This window comes from Fundulus heteroclitus, chromosome 7 (assembly GCF_011125445.2).
Source record: "Fundulus heteroclitus isolate FHET01 chromosome 7, MU-UCD_Fhet_4.1, whole genome shotgun sequence".
Lineage (NCBI taxonomy): Eukaryota > Metazoa > Chordata > Actinopteri > Cyprinodontiformes > Fundulidae > Fundulus > Fundulus heteroclitus.
The window spans coordinates 31,248,930-31,269,341 of NC_046367.1; the positions used below are offsets into that span (position 1 = coordinate 31,248,930).

The 20,412-nt window shown below is 38.7% G+C and overlaps 1 protein-coding gene across 1 annotated transcript in view; it reads left to right on the forward strand.

Moving 5' to 3' along the window:
* bard1 (BRCA1 associated RING domain 1) overlaps positions 1–19,288 on the forward strand; it is a 32,955-nt gene extending 13,667 nt beyond the window's left edge. The window contains exons 7-11 of the mRNA XM_036139491.1: positions 914–1,046; positions 1,171–1,306; positions 5,234–5,326; positions 15,506–15,603; positions 17,922–19,288. Of these exons, the coding sequence (XP_035995384.1) occupies positions 914–1,046; positions 1,171–1,306; positions 5,234–5,326; positions 15,506–15,603; positions 17,922–18,257 (796 nt within the window). The 3' untranslated portion in view covers positions 18,258–19,288. The remainder of the gene's footprint in view (positions 1–913; positions 1,047–1,170; positions 1,307–5,233; positions 5,327–15,505; positions 15,604–17,921) is intronic.
* Positions 19,289–20,412: the final 1,124 nt, after the last annotated feature.

Consider the following 20,412-nt stretch of genomic DNA (forward strand, 5'->3'; position numbering starts at 1 on the left):
GTTCATGCCGGCGCTTTTGATTTGATTTTAAGCCTCCATTACACACACTGTATTGGAAAGGTTACTGTGTGCACCAGACTTAAAATACGTCCTGAATCCTCACAGCAATAGGGATCTTTTTCTTTAGATAAATTCCTCTAAATATCACTTTTTTTTATATATTTTTTAACAGTCTTGCTTGGCCAGAGATCATAAAGGAGCTCGGATCTGGTAGCACTGTTACACGTTGGGACACTACTGATCCTATGTTGAGAAAAGGATCTTTGGCCGGAACATCCTAATGCGAGTGGGGTCAATAAGAACAAAAAAATAATATGTTTAGCTTTTAGAAAAAGCAAAAGCTTTTTTCTTTCGCTTTTATTTTATCTAAAGTTTATATATTTCGACCTGATGTCTGTGATGCTTTGGGCGCGTGAAGCCGAAGTCGAATTCCTTGGCCGTGCACACAATCTTGGCCGATAAATCTGCTTCTAATAATAGTTACACTTTTGTGTTTACATTTATGAAATAGACCAAAAAGGAGCTGAAGATTAGAAAAACAAGTCCCTGGAAAAGGGTGAAATTTCAATGTGGGTGTGTAGGAAGTAGGAGCTCTGAAATGCAATTTTTTTTCCTAATGCAAATCTCCACAAAATAAATCTATTGCGGGTTAGTGTTATAGCCAACATCAGAAGGTAAACTTTATGAGACATAAAACTGCGGTATGCAGCATCCTGTTGCACTGAACCGTATGAGTATTGCTTGTCCCTTTGCTTCGTTTTATTTGTGTTTTATCAATGTTTTTTTTCATCCTCACCAGACTGCATAATCGCAAACTCATTAATAGACAACCGAGTGAATTCTTTGAAACATTGACACGCTTTATCTGTGATTTTTTTTTTTTTTTTATTATTTATTTATTTTCTCTTTTCAGTAATTTGCATGGAAAGCGGCCTGCAGATTATGCAGTGAGCCAGGAGATGCTGGAGATTTTCCAGGAAGCTGCAGAAGGAACCCGCCATGCTAATTCTCATACATCTCATAGCCCCTCAGCCACTATCTCTGCGGTATGTCTTCGTAAAACAGTGAATAATCCTTTTTTCCGTTTTGAGTTTGGCAACCCTTAAGCGCTGATATTCTTGCATTGAGTGCCTAGAGACTGTACAACCTCTTCCTCATGTCTCGTTTTAGTCAAGTGAGAGCGTGAGAAGGGACCAAACTTTACTACTGCTGCTGGCCAGCAAACTGTCGTCACCAGAGCAGCGTCAGCTGGCCAGACTGGGAGTGCTACTGGGAGGGAGGATCGCTGGTGCCTTTTCTGGCCCAGGTAACGTTCCTTTGTCCTACACACTAACTCTTCTCAGGGCTCATGCATATCCAGTGTTTCGGGAGGTAACCTGAAACTTTAACTCTTTATTGCAGATTGCTGTTGTTGTAAAAACAACTTTTCACTGAAGATTGGCAGAAATAAACTATAGATTCTGTAAAGGTTAAGAGCAGTGTCTTCAGAATCTTCGTGACATATTTTCAACTCTTGGAAAGCCTTTTCCTGCTAATATAATTTTTTTAGTGAATATTTACAGCATTGAAAATATCTATCTTTATCCCAAATAAATAAATAAAAAAAAAAAAAAAAAAAAAAATATATATATATATATATATGAGACACAGCCACTCCACTTGTATTGAAAATGATATTTAAAAACAGACTACATCAGTACACAGTTGAAATTTGACATTTTCTTTACTGTCACCTTATATTATTTGAATTGACCTTTAATGCAGTTTGGCTAGGATTGCTAAAACAACCTCCCCCATGTGTATTCTCTACTGAATATAGTCACCCCTGTATCTCGGAGATTCCCAAAAGGCCTTGAATGTCTCTAAATTCAGAATCTTTCACTCCAGGCGGAGGTTAAAGGCTCAGAAGGAGAAATCGGCAACATTTCTCCCACTCCATCCAGCCTTCCTGTTATCTGCTGAACGCCTTGCTCTCTGAATGAGCTGCAGATATGACGTGCCATGTCATAAAACATAGTTTTTACATGTCTGCGTTTCCTCTAATTTTTTCTATTTGGCTTTATGATACCTCACTGATACTAAAAATAGTCTTCTTCACTCTATCTAAATGTTCACAACCTGTGTGACGCATGCTACCGCGGTCTGGACTCTCTAGGAGTTCGGCAGCTGAGGTTTCTCATAAAGCATCAATAGTCAGAGCCAAAATAAACTTTCTTCTTGTTCTTGCCACCTCGTGAACAAGACCAAATTTCTCGTTTTTCACGGAGTATGTAACATGCATTGGAAGTACACAAGAGTTTTCAGAAATGGACCCTTTTGTCGCAGCATCCCATTTTGGAAACATGTTTGTTGAATTTGTTGTCACAAAAGTGTCTCAAACTGTAGTTTCTAATATTTCAGGGGGGAAAAATGTCTACATTAGAGATGTGTTCTTTTTTTTTTTTTTTTTATCTCAAATGGTATTTTTTCCCCTCGCAGAGCTGTGCTCCGTACGCTTTAATAAGAAACAGAGATCCATTTGTACTGTAAAAGCTGCAAGTCGGTACCTGAGCATTATCGCTCATGGAGGTTCAACAGTAGCAAACAGCTGCTTTTAGTGGCGCATACATCATTGTGATGCAGCAGCTCCTTTGCTGTTGCATAGTAATGGCTGGAAGAACACAAGAGAGCAAAAGTAATTGAAATCGTTCCTCATAAAATGTTTGGAGGTGCTGTCGGAGTGATGAATACACGCTAATGAAAAGCAGAAGAGCTTCTTGTTGTTTTCCCCTTTCTGGCTGCAGGGGTGACTGTTTGTACTTTCAGATATACATATATATATATATATATATATATAACTTTTTTTTTTTTCTTAACGTTTTAAGCTGAATCCTACAGTTCCATTCTCAATGCAAAATGTAAGAGGGTTTTACCCTTGGGATATAATTATGTTCGTTCTGCACTTGTCAACTGGGCTCACTTATTGAATGAAGAGGCAATAAGATCGTATTTAAATTTTAATTAACCTATAATTATGTGCTCCTGCCTTTTAATAGCAAAAGCTCCTGCTCTGTCTTTTGTTTCATTGTCAGGAGCAGTCTGACAGGCGTACAGTAGGTTTCCCTGGTCACCCACTCCAAATGGGAAAACGTGGCAAATTAACGTTGTAAGAAATATACCTTATATTGTGGCTAAGCCAGAAAGCCATTAATTATCTTATTTTGGATCGGTGTACTAGTCAGCACTAGATCTTTACTATAACTTTAAATGTATAATATTGAAACCAATGAGGTAATGCAGTATATTCCATACATGTAGTTTGCTTTGTGTAGATCCAATGATTGCTAATGTTATGCCTTCATATTATATTTCTAAATCTTCATAATGTAAAAAAGTGGCAAGCCTAGTTATGCAAGCCTCCCAAATCATTTCTATGTAAAATAACCTTTTGGTGCAATTACAGCTTCAACTCTTCTTTACTGCTCCACTATCTCTGCACAGGTAGAGAGAGACCTTATTACTTGTCTTTTACCTTCTTTGCAAAATAGTTTATGCTCACTCAGATTAGATGGATAGCGTCTGTGAGCGTCAGTTTCCCACAGGCTTAATTTGGTTTAGTTCAGAAATATTTTGCTGCAATCCCAAAGAATTACTTGGTCAAGGTTTTTTTTTTTTATATATATATAACTCTGCTTGCCAATACTTAATTTTGGTAACTTTAATTGTCCTTCATACTTGCACCGTATTTAGGCTTTAGTGACCAAGATGATAAACAGATGGTGAAAACATTTTGATGATGGATAATTAAAGTAGTGATGAAAACGTGGTTTGATCCAAATGGTCATGGTGGTACTAAACAATCGTAGAACCATATGCAGTATTTAGCAGCCGTATTACAATGCTGTAGTTGCCTAATATCTAGTCCTTCACAAGGAAGTTTGAGGTGTTTTTTTTTTTATGTAGGTGTAAGAGTGTAACCCCATAACTAGAAATGTATAGTTTTTCATACAAATATTTTTAAGACCTCTATCTCTTCAAGAAAGTCAGTATTTTTCTGAACATACAATTTACAACATACAAATTAATATATTTTGCACACCTTATATAAAAAATGCAGAGAACATGAAGATTTTTGTTTTTGCTCTAATGTATCAATTCCAGTACAAAGAAAATTTGAAAGCCTGACTTTTTATTTTTTTTAAAGCAATCAGAAAAATATTATTTTTTAAAATGTGAAGTTTCTTCACAATTGCCTGTATCAGGCTTTAAAGTGTCAATATTGGGTTCTCAACTTCTTCTTTCTGTTCCCCCTACATGGCTTGTAGGAAACCACAAAAACAGGTTTCTTTTAAGCTTTTCTCCAGCAAGAGCTTTCTTCTTGCCACTCTTCCATAATCACCAGATTTGTGCTCGCCTAATATTTGTGCTGTCGACAGATTCTCCCACCTCTGCGTGTCCTCCAGAGATACGCTGGCGCTCTTGGCTGCTTCTCTGATTGCTGCCCTCCCTGACAGATCTGTTAGTTTAGATGGACAGCCATTTCTTGCTGGGCTTGCAGTTGTGCCATACCCTTTTCATTTTGGGTAGATGGATTGACCAGTGCTCTATGGATTGGTCAAAAGATTGGTACTTAGTTATTTTTAACAGCGCTTTGACACATCTTTTTACAGAAAAGTGCTATATAAATAAACTTGCCTTGACTTAACCTGAGCGTGCTTTAAAACTGGTTAAATCATGATTTTTTTTTTTTGTTCACTAATGTTTTCTAACACATTTCTGAGACCTTTTACAGAACAGTTAAATTTATACTTAAATTAAATTAAACTTGGGTTCACTCTTTGTTTTTGTTTTTTACTAGACTTCTGAAGGCAGCTGGTTTGATTGGGTTTTATTTCAGGGGTTCTCTTTTTTTTAATTTTGAAAAAGTAAATTTCCTAAAAATTGTGAAAACCATGCCTCACTTTCCTACCTCTTTGTATCGGTCTGTTACATACAAGCTCAAAAAGAATATGTTGATTAGATGTAATATAAATGTTAAAGATGTAACTTTGTCTCCTTGTCTGACTGACAGACAAAGTAAGCTATTCCTCTAATGGTCTCAGTTCTCCTTTTTCTTCTGTATACCTCAGGATTGAGCACCCAATCTGACACTTTCTGGTCAACCACAGGCAGCTGTTATTTTATGTTTGTAGCGCAGCTCCCTTATGTGTGTCTTTTCAGTTTGGTTTTGTACACATTTGTTTTCTTCCCCCAGTGAGCCATGTCGTTGTGCCAGAAGGACAAATGCCCACCACCTACTCCACCCTCCTGGGTCTTCTTGCCGGCTGCTGGGTTGTCAAATACAGCTGTAAGTAAGAAGTGAGCTGCTGACTGGAACAATTCTCTGTGGACACCTTTTTTTTCTTTTCTTTTTTTTTTTTTTGAATTTGATGTTAAAGCTGTTGCTGGAAGCTGACTAACTTCCCACCACAGTCACGCCAAGACAGTGCCATTGCACTTTTTGAATCGCGTGGTGAGTAGTTACAGCTTCTTTCACACTTTTTGGCACCTGGACAGCAATAAAAAAAAAAAAGAAGAAAGAATAAAAGATTTAATCTGAGCCAGACCATAACAATATTGATTCATCTTTTTTCCCCCTATCTTGCAAAACTCTCTTTTGCCAGGAGAATAGCACTTTTTCTAAAAAAACATTTCACAACTTTGGAGCACACAGAAAGAGGAATCTGACCATTTTTGTTTGTAAAATCGCATTTATGCTGCCCAGAGCCCCGGTTCGTCTCAAATGCACTCTTCTGTTCCGCTCACAAAATATTTTTTTTCTGTTATATTTAGGCCTGGGGACGGTGGCTATGGAGGAAAGCTAAAGTCCTTTGTGAACCCACTCTCAGTTGATTTGACTACACAGCTCAGATCGTTATCTTGCTCAAAGTCCCATTAAATACCAAATTTTCTGTTTTTAGGGTCGAGGTCACCTGAGTTTTATTTAAAATATCCTTATTAATTCAAATAATCCCCGGAGCCGTGCACTGTAACCAGTTTCTCAAGGTTTTTGGAAGAGAAGCAGTGACACAGCGTTTTAGCCCCCTCCCCCCTCTTTGTTTCATGCCAAACCCACTTGGAGGGTCTGTTGTTGAAAATTTCAATCCTAGTGCCATCTGACAAAAAGCAAATGGTACCAGTTAGTCACTGTAGCATTTAAAAAAAAATGTTTGTCTGTTGTGGTCAAAGAGGAGAAATTTGCCTCCCAAACACCTGGTTGGTTTGTAGATAATTATGTAGTGGTTAGTGTGAATGCATAGATGTATGAACTCCCTTAAAAATAGCCCTTCTATGTTCTATGCTATGTTCTCCTATCTTTCCCGTATGGAATAGCTGAGAGAAATGGGGTCTCTGTGTCATGCCATATTTGTACTCAAGGGAAACTTGAATGAATTTTGTATTAAAAGTGTCATCACACTGATTGACAAGTAGGTATTAAAAAAAGTCTTCAAGCTGGCTTTAATTTTATATGAATATTAAGGGGTGCAGATATTTACAGCACCAATGATTTTGTTAAACAATCATCTCTTAATGCATTTTTTTATTATTTGCCTTCGATGAATGTAGAGAAATTTAAATAGTAAATAAATGGAGTGAAATGTAACACTTGTTCTAGAAACCACTCAAGATGCTTTACGCTAGAGTCACGTTCACTCTTTCAGACTCACAAATGTGCACACAGTCATAGTGATATGCAGATTGGTAGGCAACCTGGGATTAGTGCCTTGCTCAGGGGCATATTGGCGTGTGACAGGAGGAAGCTTGAATCTACAATATAATTTATTGTCATTATTTCACACAATGAAAAACTCATTTGACAGTCGATATATACACACACACACACAATCCACAAAAGGTTGAAAGCTGATTTGCTACATGGTGTCTTAAAGGTTTATTTAAATTTTAGGCGTGAGTGAATTGACTGCTCTGGGATAAAGATGTTTTCGTAGTCTGTGTGATTTGGTCGTTCAAGTCCTGAACCTTTTCCCAGATGTAAGTGGAGAGAAAAGAATGTGTCCAGGGTGTGCAGAGGCCATTGCAATGGTGCTGGCTTTCTCCTGGAGTCTGTGGTGTGAAAGTGCGAAAATAATTTTAAAGTCTTTAGCATTTCTTTAATTTGAATTTCAGAAATATTCCAGCAATGCAAATCAATAACTCTGTTTATCTTTGGGGGCTTCCTTCTGCACCGACTTGACTGATGAAACATTTGGATGTAAAATGTAGCTTCTTAAACAGAATACTGAATATCTACTAAGTGCGTTGTGCTGCACTTCTAATTGATTTGTTATACTATATAGTCTTTATTTCCCAGTGAATCACAGTAAGCAACTTAACTAATCCCTCACAGTTTGCAGACTAATTTAAGTAACTCTGAAATTACTTGTGTGTGTGTGTGTTTACTACTCTGCACCTTCTTGTATGAACCGATGTGGCAAGTGAATTTCTCCATTGTGAGATCAATAAAGCCTATCTTATCTTATCTTTTTTTTTATATGCATGTGGTAAATAGAGGTTAATTCTGCAGAGTGCCGAACCAATCCGGAGCCTGTGCTCAAACTTTGTTCTCTCTGCAAACAGGTGAAAAGAGACTCCCTCTGTGGAATAAGGACTTCTAAATGCAGAACCCGCACTGCTGTGGGAAACATTCAAAGAAAAATGTTGCAACAGGCAATTTTCAGATCAATAGTTTGTGCCTCCTGCGGTGTGTGCACTCACCTGCTTACATGTCTGACAGCCAGATGAGGTAGGCGGATGACTGGGGGGGATAGAATCTGGGTAATGATTACCACACAAGTCTTCGACATTGCTAGCAATTAAACGATGGCCTAGTCACTTTGGCGCCTCTCGTTTTGGTAATTTGAAAACCAGTTTTGCTATTCTCAGCTAGTCCCCACCAGCCAGCTCTGAACCGCGTTAACAAGAAGAAATTCTGAGGAAGTCGGCTTGCAGCACAGGAAAAAGAGACTAGCTGTCAAAGAGTTTTCTGGCACCTTGGCGTGCCCTTTGCTGCTGTATTTGTCAGCAGCATCACTTCACTGTCGGGTGTGTGCGGGTGTGTTGAGCACAATGCCAGGAGTGCTGCCGCCTGCCAGTTCAAACTCCAGATGTGTGTTTCTGTAACATTTTCTGCGTTTGGACCACATTCAGTCCTTTCCTTTTGTTTTGTTTTTCCTCCACGCTGGCTGAACACTTGACACATCTTCACTCCCTCATGACAGCCACAGTGGCGTCTTCTCTGTTTCTCTCCTGGTGTGTGTGTGTGTGTGTGTGTGTGTGTGTGTGTGTTTGTGTGAGACTTCTCACTGTCACCTGGCTTTGTGTGCCATCGCTGTCATCTAGGCCAAGCCCTGGATTACCTCTTTTATCAGAATCATGTTTCATTGTGCCGCTTTAATTTTAGAAAAGCAGCTTTAACGTTTTATCATGTCTAAGGAGAGTGTTTTTTTTTTTTAATTATTATTATGTCCATGGAGTCTTAAAATGAGCCCTTTTCTCACAAGTTAAAACCTGTCTGGTCGGTTATGCTTCAATATACAATATAAAAATGTGTATTTTGCTTTTTTTTCAGGGTTAATTTCCTGAAAAGCTTAATTCAAGATAAGATTAACCTAATTTTCCATAAAGACGGCAGACATACGGTACATAGCAGAACACTTCACATGTTTTTATTTCAGTTTGGATATTAGCATCAATGACTGGCCTTATTGTTGTGGTAATTTACAGGGAGACAATATGATGATCGAAAGATGAATTTACCAAATGAAAACCTATAATCTATCTTATATTTCTGCACCGCAGTTTTTCCTTCGCTCTAATTATTTTATCTTCCCAAAGCGTCTGATTCAACACCACGTGGTGAGTCAGAGAGCTTCCGCTGCTCTCGTTAATTACAGCAGCACCTTTACACACGTGGAACACAGCACTGCAAATTTATGATGTGATGCATCAGATGTTGTGCAAAGAAGGTTTATTTTTGCTTCAGTCAGAAAACAAGCCTATGCATTGCAGCTTTGAAGCAGCAACCATTTGGACGCGTTTGAATGTTTAGGTATACAGGTATTGTCATTTAGATATATCCACTTACGATTACAGGCTTTGATCTCTAATCAAAGAGATTTGACGAAACACAAGATCAAAGATTCTGTGGTTAATTTCTGATCACAGAGTTTGTTTAACCTGCTGATCCATATTTTAACCTATTCAGATTTCTCTTTCTGAACCACAGATGCTAAAGTATTACATTTTAAATATAGCTGTCTTAACAGAATCATCTGTATAGTGAAAATCTAACAAAATCAGCCCAAAGCCACATTGCTTTTTCTTTTTCTCTGCGTCACTGAAGTGTTGCACAACTCTCCATGAGAACAGGATTTCACGAATGTCTCAATACAAAACAAACACAAACATAACGAGCAATCTGCGCCTTTTTATTAGCGCGGTCGGCACTTATTGTAGCAGTGACTGTCACATATTCGCTGAGCAGGAGATAGACTCTTATCTGCACTGTTAATGTTCTTTCCATATCCAGTTTCTGCTATGACTGACAGAACTGGACACCTTCAAATTATATAGTACACAAACAGCTTTCTGTTGTCTAACGTTTATTCTCCTGTTGACATGCATTATGTAAAAAATTTGCCATTTTCATTTCTAGAAGGGTCTTGCATATTTTGAGTTTCCTCTGACATATTTTCATCTCTTTACTGATGAAAATAGCTAAGTGCGTCTTAGCCATTTTGTCGGAGCAACTTCGACATCCAGTCTTGTTGTCAGCTCGGTCTATTAGATTCTAGATACTAGGCTTTCACTGATTAGGAGAAGGTCATATCTTTAGTTTGTGGCCAACTCATCACCGTTCATGGCCGGTCAAGCATAACGCTGCCTGATTTGTCACCAGCAGACTTCTCTTTGTGTGGCCATTGAGCATTTCCCCTTTTGACTTGTCGTCAAGACACACAGCATGGCACGTTAGTTTCCCATTTCAGAGTTAAAACAGAGGTATAAAGATATTTAACTGTTACTTAAAATTAAGTTGTTAGTTTTATTTGTCATTGTTCTGAACATTTTGTTGCTGCGGCTCCCACGTCGCCAGAGAAAGGGCATTCCTCTCAGTTCACAAAGTTCCACCTTCCTCTCTCTAGCCTGCAGTGAGAGGCTGAACAAGGGTCCTGCTCCTGTGAAATGTGTGACCCTGCCAGAGGCATGGCTGCCAGGAATTGAACTTGGGTCTCCTCTCTCTGAGACTGTGTTCGGCATGCAGACAATTCAGATGCATCTTTATATGAGGTCTTGAGTCTATTCTGCCATGTTTACAGGATGAGGTTGGAAATGTCGATCTGTCTGTTTTTAGTCATGTAGCATTTTAGCAACGCTACATGCTGTTTACATTTGTTGATTGAATTTTCTCTGCTGCTCAAAAGTTTACTTAAACTCATAAGAATAAACGTTGGATATTAATTTTGGGCTTAATTTTTTTCCCTTGTCGATATGAATTTACAACATTCAAGGAATTGAAGTGACACCAACTTTAAGATTGCTCCGTCCAGGCAGCCTGCACCCCGTGCCGCTCTAACCTCCGACAGCGACTACGCAATGATGCCGATAGTGAAGCTCACAGCGTTAACATAGATATTTTTGCCTTATCTACCAACATTAAAGGTGAATAGCTATATTAATGCTACGACATTTTTTTTTAATTTATGCATCAGTAACTAACTAAAATGTTTCTGAAAGATTATCACGTCCTGCTGCCGTATTGGTTATTTGTAAATAAAGCCCTCCGTGTACATTTCTAATAACAATGGAGGTATGACACTGCGCATGCACAGCTGGGGATAAACCAGGATGCGGCTAATGGCTATTAGCATTTTCGAGCGAAGTGTGGAAACGATAAAGAATAGGACAAGTGTAAAAAAAAAAAAAAAAAACAGCGAAAAAAAATATGATTCCAAGAGAGAAAGGACTGGAATATTGCTGGGAATACAGCATGAATGTTTTTTCTGCTGATGGCTCAGATGTGAGCGCAGAGTTGATTGACGTGAGTAAACGTACTTATTAATACTGTGATAATGGTAATGGCAATGTTCTTCCTAGCCTCCACAGTCTTAAGTAAAAACATTCTAAATAGATCAATTGATTGATTCTTACCTTGATCCTGTATTTATGTGTGTTTTGTGAACGGGAATTTTCTTTCTCTGCGATGTTCTGATATGAGGCTCTTACGGTTGCTGTAGATCGGTTTATTTAGCTAAAAATGGTCTTCGATCACGCCGAGCTGCCCTTTACTGCGAGGCATTCCAGAGGGTCAGGCTTGGTCCGGCATTATTTAGTAGCGATTTGATAGTCGCCATCTGGCTTTCTGATGGTTCTGCGGTACTGCCTGTAGATGGCACCACATCTGTTCATATTTGCTCATCGCGCCCATTGCTGGGTTCTAGTTAGGCTCAAAAAGGACTATCAAAACACTATCTGGATGGACGCTTGGTGTATATAACCTTAATTTATCATGATCAAATTTTATTTTTTTTCCATAAGCATGTAATGTGCTTATGTACATTTAAGGCACAAAAAGACAGGGGAAGATTTTTTTCAAACGGGTTGTAAATTGTGTCAATGCAGTTATTACAAGGTCTCATGGACAAATCAATGTTAAATCCCAAATTTAAATACCCGACTTATCACCCAACTTGAAATATATATTAGTAACTTAAAATAGTTACTGCACACTGAAGTAGATGTTTTTTATGCTGCCATCGATTTATGGAAAGAATTTACAGTGAAATTCTGTATTAGGAGTGTAAAGTTTACTTCACACTACCCAGTAAACGCCCTGTACAAAATCAGAGTCCTGTTAACTGATTGTCGCTGACAAGGGTTTGGCTTCTGCAACCAGAAGTTCAACATGCATATATCCAAAACACAGCCAACCTAGCGTCAAGCATTACCCTTTAGTTGAACCATTATGCATGCAATTTTTATGAATCAAAACAGAGTTAGCTTCATCCAGATGAACACGCGGTTGTTCCCATCAATCACACTTGTGCTCAGCTGCTCATGGGGTTAGCTTCATATCCATATTTTAAATTTTTCTAGACTACTTTTAGGTTTTGGGAAGGGAATAAACATCTTCTAAATGTTTGGGATAACGCGTGTGAATTATACTTTCCCCACTGACCATGTTTACCCATTTTTACCTTCGTTTTTTCCAACAAAATCCTTCTGACCGCAATGCATTCGCAATGTAATAATCTTATTAAGAAATGTTTCTTAATAAGATTAGTGTTTTTGAAATCATAATCAGCAAGCTGTACGCTGGTTGGCGAGCTAGTTTAAATAAAAGCAGGCAAATCATGTTATAGCTACCAAAAATCTTTGTGTTAGTACAGATTTCTACTTTGAGTAACCTACTTGAGGTTACTCAAGCCCCTCTTAGAATTTCATAACTGCAAATACCTATTGAAGACTTGTGTGCATTTCAACCTATATGTATAATTATACATATAGGTTATATATTAGAGACAAAAAGGGTTTTGTCGCATAATTCTGCCAAACCAAAAGGAACGCTTCAGTTGCATAATTCAAAACCTAAAATGAGCAGCAATCAGCAATCTTTCACTAGTGTATGTAAACTTCTGACCACCACTCACTAACGGTCTTGCATATTTATGTTATTCAGACTACATCTTAGAAATGATATGAGCTGCTGGTGTGAACATGCGCATTTAAGCTTGTCCTCACGGCCACTTTAGTTTCTTTTATTACCTTCAGTAATTATGAGGTTCTGTATCTCGCTCCCCGTAATTGCCCATACTGCAACCTTAGGGCATCTATTCAAGGTCATTTTTATGTTTGAGGATTAAACTTCTTCTGACCTGATCCACGTGTCATAATGAGCTGCAGTTGGTTTAATGTTTAATCTTTGGGGAGCAGTCATCTTGCCACTCACTCATTCAGTGACTCACGAAGGTTGGAGGTCAGAAGTTGAACTGAGCATAAATAAATATGCTAATAAGTCCTCGGCACTAAGCACCATCGTCCGCAGCGATTAACCTCGGTATCTCTGCTCCTTTCCCTTAGCCCAGTTCCCCCGCAGGTCTCTGGGAAACAAAGCTATAATTAAGTGGGCTGAAGAAATGTAATCACACTGCCACACCATTTGCTGCTTCCTACAGATATGCATGTATGAATGTATGTAATTTTGCTTTATTGTGGCACGGTTTTTCACTCTCTCAAATTTCCGCTAATTTGCCCATTTTACCGAACAGCTGGGAGAAACGTTGCAGAAAATAAGGCTGCTGTTGAATGACGGCGGAGGTGGTTGTGAGGTGAAACGTATATGTCGGGCAACTGTTTCCATGGATACAGTGCTGATTAAAATTGTTTCCATCGCTGAGTCGTAAACTATGAATTAATTTCGAGGAGTAAATTTGGATGGCTGGAGCATCTTTCTGTTTGGTTAAAGATTAATTAAAAACGCCATAAGTTATGTAAAAACAGATATGTTGAATGCTAAACGTTTTCCGGCGCAGTTATTCTCACCATTTACAAACATTGAGGTTGAGTACCTTTGTATTTAAATGTTCATTGCAGTTTATTTTTTTTATTTTTTTTGCTAATAGGTGCCACAATTTGTAAAGTTTGTTTTTAAAAGTCTATAAAATATGTTAACATTCGGGGTAGAAACCATCATTCATTCATCATTCCCGGAGATGTTGGTAAAAATAATGCATGTTGGGTTTTTTTACGCAGAGATTCAGCACACATTTAGATTTGTATTTTAAATTAAGACTTTTGTTTTCCGTAATTACATTGTTTCTGTCATATATTTGAGGACCTTCGATGTTTACACATGCTGTCTCCTCAAAAGGTATTGGAACCCATGGTAAAGATTTAAAAAATTGGAAAAATTCAACCTTTGTGAACTTTTCCTCAGTGAAGGAAATCAAATTTGACTTTAACAAACTCGCTCTTTTAAAAATAAAAAAAAGTTATCCCACACGGCACAGTTTTTTTTACAACCCTGCTGTTAAAACCTTAAAAAAACACTTCAGTCTGTGCAGATTGAAGTGTTATACTTTCTTCTCTTCAGCTCAGCATGGAGGTAGGTTGACTTTGTGTCTGGTGTTAATCTTTCCAAATCTTTGCTTTATGATATTATTGTATAATGGTAATAATATATGGTAATAATGTACCATATATATTTAAGAGGTATTGGCATTTCAAATATTTAATTTTGACTTTATCCACAACGAGGCTGTCAGGACCTTCAGCAGAGAAACATACTAACAGCATCGTACATCCTCCACTACTATACTTAACAGTGGGCTTTATGTGCATTCCCATTAATGGTATATTTTGTTTTAGACCATTTGCTGTAGTAATGCTTAATCACAGTTTCATCTGTCTAAAGTTTATGGTTCACGTTAAAGTTCGGCTAGAGTTTAGCAAACTCTGTATGTTTTGGTTTGAGGGCATTACAGAACAGGCTTTCCCTTTTTGCTTCCTAAACAATTGGTTGCCAGGTAAGTATCAAAAATGGTTTTTATTATGACTTGCTTGAGTTCTCTAATATTGAGCTTTAGAGATTGTGCCTATGAGTGGAATCTGGATAGGATGGACGAGATGACCCGAGCTCGACAGATGGAGAGCCACCCACCCTGCTCAGGAGTACGAGGGGTGGGTGAGAGAGCAGGAAGTCATAGATTACCCACAAATCTATTCAACCTATGAGGAAAATTATGAAATAAGAAAAAAAATCCTGTTACATTTATTTAATGGGAACTATTGGAGGTCTGGGGCATTTGTTTTAGAAACAATTATTTCTGCATAGTTTTTATATTATTGGAAATACATTTTAGGATGTTCAGGAGACAAGGTTTCTCTGAAATTCTGCTCTTAATTGGATAATTTACTTCTTGCGATACACTTGGAAGTGAATTTCTGAAAGCTTTTTTTGATATTGGGCGTAAGCTCATGCCTGTTTCATAACTGTTCATTTTTTATTAAAATGGTCATTGCATCTATTTTTCTGTGTAATTGAGAAGTTTCAAATGTCCAAAATTCCCACCTACATGATAGCCTGATTACCATAATACTTAGATCCATGTGACAGGTCAAAAACCATTGACATTAACACAGAAAAGTGGTTAAATAATCTGTTTTTGACATATTATCCTTTTCAAAACATTTTTGTACCACTTTTTCAAACTAAACGTATGCCACGGTTCCAACTGGAACCCCTAAAAAGACACACACAGAAAAGGTTTGGAGATGTGTCTAATATTTACCACGGTGGTTGCATCCCTAACTCCATAATTCTGGGAGCATCTCTCTGTCAACAACTGCAGCTTTGACAGTCCTTGAAATCCTCCAGCTTGTAACAGAACAGGGATCAGCTTTGTCATCCTCGCCAAACTCGTGGCACTCTTTCCAGTCAGCATAATCAGCTGCAAGCTTAATTTTGTTTGTTTTATCTGTTTGTCGGCAGGGGTGGAAGCGTGTCTGCAGGCGGGGAAGTGGCTGCCTGAAGCTGAGCACGAAGCGGGAGAAGGCGCTGAGCGCAGTCGCATCAACAGATGCAGCTTGGTAAGATTTAAACACAAATGCAGACAAGGAAGTATGTGAACGTATGAGAGGTTAGTTTTTAACCAAAGTGAGTTTTGGTCAGAGGCTATTTTCACCTGCTAATTAATAGATTACATTTACTTCAGTCTGGTTTAGTCTGAATAATTTTTTGGATTATTTCTTGATCTGACTTTGATAGATGAAAAAGAAAAGAGTGGCAACCACAGCTAAAACTGTGCCTAAACGACCCAAGAAAAGAAGAAGGAAAAAAAAAAAAAGACAAACACCTTGCAACTGGCCAAGTCAGAGTCATGACCTCGGTTCAAACAAGAATTTGTGGCAGCGCTTGAAAATTGCTGCTTTCTCACCAGATAGCAAACAGGTTGACAGAAAAACTGAACTTTCTGTCTTGAGGCTGCAGTGTATCGAAATTGAATTTTAGTGTGTAGTCCATTTATAGGGATTGATGTAGGGCAAAAAGTTGCGATTCTGCACTGGGAACAATACAATTCGTACAAATTGTGAGTATTTCCCAAGAAATTGCTTCATACAAGGAATTGTTCCACTTTGCTCTGTGAAGACAATTTAAATGCAATAGACAAACAAAGGTAAATGGACATATTTTTTCTAGTTAACATTAATTAATACATTAAATTAAACCCAAAAAAAAAACAACAACAACAACAACCGGACTGGCGCAAATAAGCCTGGTATCGATCTGGGCCTGTGGTTAAGAACCACGTCTCTGTGGCGGCTGGTTTTAGCAAATCGTGCTCTGCAGCTTCAACCTGAACGTAAATGTCTAAAAAAAATAATAAATCCGGTTTGTGTCCAGGATTAGTGGGTTCTGCGGAGATGTTGGCTTCCCTTTTCCTGACCCTGGGACGTCGGTCCCGATGAATCCCTCTGAAGGCCCAATTGTTTGTTGTTGTAGATGAGCCAAACGGCACAGTGAACATAGGACAGACTGACTGATAGCGATGTAGAAGATGACCAGCAGCTCCTGTGGAAGGTTGCATCTCTTGAGTTGCTGCAGGAAAAGCGGTCCCTGCTGGTCCTTCCTTCTGAACAGTGCCTAGGCGTTGGGATCGGTTCAAGTCCAGAGCAAGGGTGGCTCTTAAAAACCGGTAGTGATCTACAGCAGACAGTGTTGTTGAGGATGAGGATGAGGAGGTAGTGTGAGGAGTGTTCTCTAGAAGTCCACTTTCATCTATACAGCCTGGAGCGGGTTAAGCTCCAAGTGGTTCTGATCACGTCAGATGACCAGCCGATCCAACACCTGTCTGTGTGCAGACGTTACCGGGCATTCATTTTGGCCCAGACGCCTAGCTCAGGTTCCTAAGCCTAAATTCAGTCTGGAGGAAGTGAAGATGGTTTGCAGGGTTCAGAACTTGCAGAGATACTATTTGGTTGCCCTGTAAATGAGCCCTCAGACTTCACAGCGGGGGTGTGTGTGAATTTTTGCCTCTGAAGTTAATGATGTTGTTTATTCCCTTCCAGATCTGGCGAGGGTTGTTGTCAGAAAGATGATCTTCTTTTTTTTTTTTTTTTTGTATGATTCTTAGGCTGCTTTGATACCCTTTTTTTTTCTACTGAAAGTGATTGCCGAATGGTCACAGAAAGCAAAACAAACACACAAAACAATAAATATGCGAAGCACCAGGGCTGCCATGCATGTCATCTATTTGCAATAAACTTTGTAAATTTTTCTATTTGCTTTATAAATGACAGGACATTGTTTTCTTTTTGTTTTCTTTCTTATTTCCCACTCCTGCTGTGAGGAAGAATTGTTTACGTTTATATGTGATGTCAAATGGTAATAAAGAGACAGTGATGCACTTAAGAAAAGGTCATATTTGTCTAGGCTATAATCAAAGAACCTCATTACTTGAAAGTCCCAGATGTTCTCCTTTTATACGCCACAATCCTTGAGTTGCTTTCAGCAGTTCTCTCCTGCCTTAATTCACTGCTGATTTTAAACTGCAATACTAAATAGTTTAGTAGTTCTTCTTTTTTTTTTCTCCACGTTTATGAAAATCTCTTTTGTCATTAGCAAAGAATAGATACAAAAAAAAAATCCAACCCTGGCATTTGTCTAGTGTATTTGATAATAACTTCTTAAAGATTTAATTATTTCTTAAACAGAAATAAGCCGGAATAATTTATTCCGCTGGTAGAAACGCAAGAATTTAGGTTCTCTGTTTTCTGCTTGTGCTGCAGGTTTTCAGGGCTACGCTTTTAATAGAATAATAATCACTCATCAGGAATTAGGAGCCGTACAAGCCCGACAAAAACCCTAAATAACACATTAATTAGTTATTTTTTTTCTCTTTCTCCAGCTTCCACCCCTCTTCGATGGCTGTTTCTTCTTCCTCCGCGGTTCCTTTAAGGCACCGACCAAAGACGAGCTGGCTAAGCTGCTGCGAGAAGGAGGCGGCCAGCTCCTGGCCCGGCAGCCCAAGCCGGACAGCGACGTGACGCAGACCCTGAATGCGGCAGCCTACCACGCCGAGCCGGGCTCTGACCAGGCCTTATGCACCCAGTACATCATCTACGATCCGCAGGGATCCTACAAACCAGCGGTTGTCAGACGAGGGAAGGTGTGGTCGGCGCCTTCTACCTGGATCATCAACTGCATCGCGGCCTTCCGCCTCCTTCCTGTGCCTCAACATTAAATTAAGACCAGTTTTGTTTTTTTATCTGCCCTGAATAACTTGTGAGATTTTACTCACTCTTTAAATGTTTATTTCTAGCATAAATTACTCATTGTTTAGCAAACTAAAAGCAATAATGATTCATTTTATGATCTGATCCATGCATGAAATCTTACAGGAATCAAAATGAAAGTTGTTCCGTTTTAGGTATATACTATTTAACCAATGGCTGCCTGCTGCGGTTCACAAGACTGCAATAGCCGTTGCACAACTGCAACGCAACTTTGTGTTCTCGGAATATAGCTCCAAATCATGTCTGTGGGGAACTGTGTAGCTTTCATCACCTGAATAACATAATAAAATATATGCGCAGACATTTGCATAATTTATGAAGTGTCTGTATGTTTGTTATACTGTGAGGGATTTTCACCGTATGTTTGTGTTAATTCAGGGGTATTTAGATCGTGTCCAACTTTAGAATTTTTAACAAATTTGTCTTGCGAATACTCTAACCTGGCCTCGGTTGTACATTCCTGCTACCGGATCGCGTTTGAGTTTCTCTTGTCGTTTCAGGTCAGGTAGCCATCCGTCACTTCTGTGGCAGGGTTCACGGTAGCCGCAGGGTAAATAAGGCAGTCCAGACACAACTCTCGTCATTAATGTCTTTCAGCTTATTCGGTTTCCCTGCCCTGCTAAATATAGCTATCCCTCTAACATGGTCTGTTTCTGGTATTGAGTTTTTCTCACCCCGGAAACATCCACGAGGTTAAGCACCCAGGCTCATCCATAATGAGGTGGTGAAAAGCATTGTTTTAAAAAAAGAAAAAGAAAAAAAAAAAAACTGTTTGATGTAAAGTTGTAGCTTGGTAATACTAGACTTTCTGGGATGAGATGAACCACCCTGCAGAGGAAGCGCGTGGCTCTGGATTTAGTTCTGAAGTTAGATCGACTGAGATGAGATTGAACTGGATCATAATTTGCCGCCTCTTGACAACAACGCTGCGGCTCAGCACCGACGCCTGTCGATCTTCGGCTCGCTTTCAGCACCTTCAGAAAAAAAATCTGTTTTGTTTGTTGCCGTGTCAAATCAATGTGTTGTGATTTTATAATTTTTTTTTTTTTAAACTGGGATTACTTTCTTTGATGCGGATGTGTGTAGGAGAGAGAGGCAATTATCTAATTGAAGATGTCTGGTTAGTATATAGCAGACAATGGGTCCCCCAAAAACCTGACAGAAAGTCAATATTGTGTTTTAGAAGAGGAAAAAGAAGCCCTTGCACTCAAAAAGACTTTCAGGTATGTGTGAGCTTTAAAATACCTTCTGCTCGCCATCTCCCAAGATACCATTTTCAACGGGATTAGTGAGGGACGCACTTAATTGCTATTGATTGCAATGTGCTGCATAAAATTGCTTCACCCATTTTTTTTTTTTTTTGCTCATGGTGGGAGGTGGAGGAAGGCAATTAGCAGGAAGGACGAGATAGAAGCGCGGACTTGCTTGTAATGAAATGGAATGGAAGAACGGACCAGTGAGTAATGCCCTTGAACTCTGAGAGCATTACAAAACCATTAAGCACTGGTATCTCCCTATTCTGCCTCATGCAACCATGAGCTAGCAGGACTGTGTGCTTTTTTTTTTTTATTTATTTATTTGGAAATCCTCTGCCTTAGAAATGTATTACCTTTGGGTTTCGCTGCTTTCCGCTTCGGCGAAGCAGTCGTCGTGTTAAGCAGGGAAAAAATTCAGTGGGATTTGTCCAACAGCATCCTCCAAGTCGTGTTCTTTTTTGGGCTTGTTTTTAGATGTTTTCATGTCTTTCAAGGTGATCCGGGACAAGACATTTTCTGAACTATCCTCTCATTTAAAAAAAAAACAGCTGGTCTGACACGAAAGAATAAAAAAAAACATCACACATTCTTTGAATAACACTTCTTTTTAAGTCTATTTAACAAAATATGTTTTGTCTAAATGAATAATACATCTTTTTTTTGTTTGATGACTTTTTTTTTTTTACTCCAGCTGAGATTGCAGAATATACATTTTACATTTGAAGATATATACATATAAACAACAACTGAAACGCCAAGGATTGCTTTGAAATGTGGACTCTGTTGGATTAAATTGAACTTGTGTGAGCACGTATTCAAATACAATCAAATATGCTCGCAAGTTCAA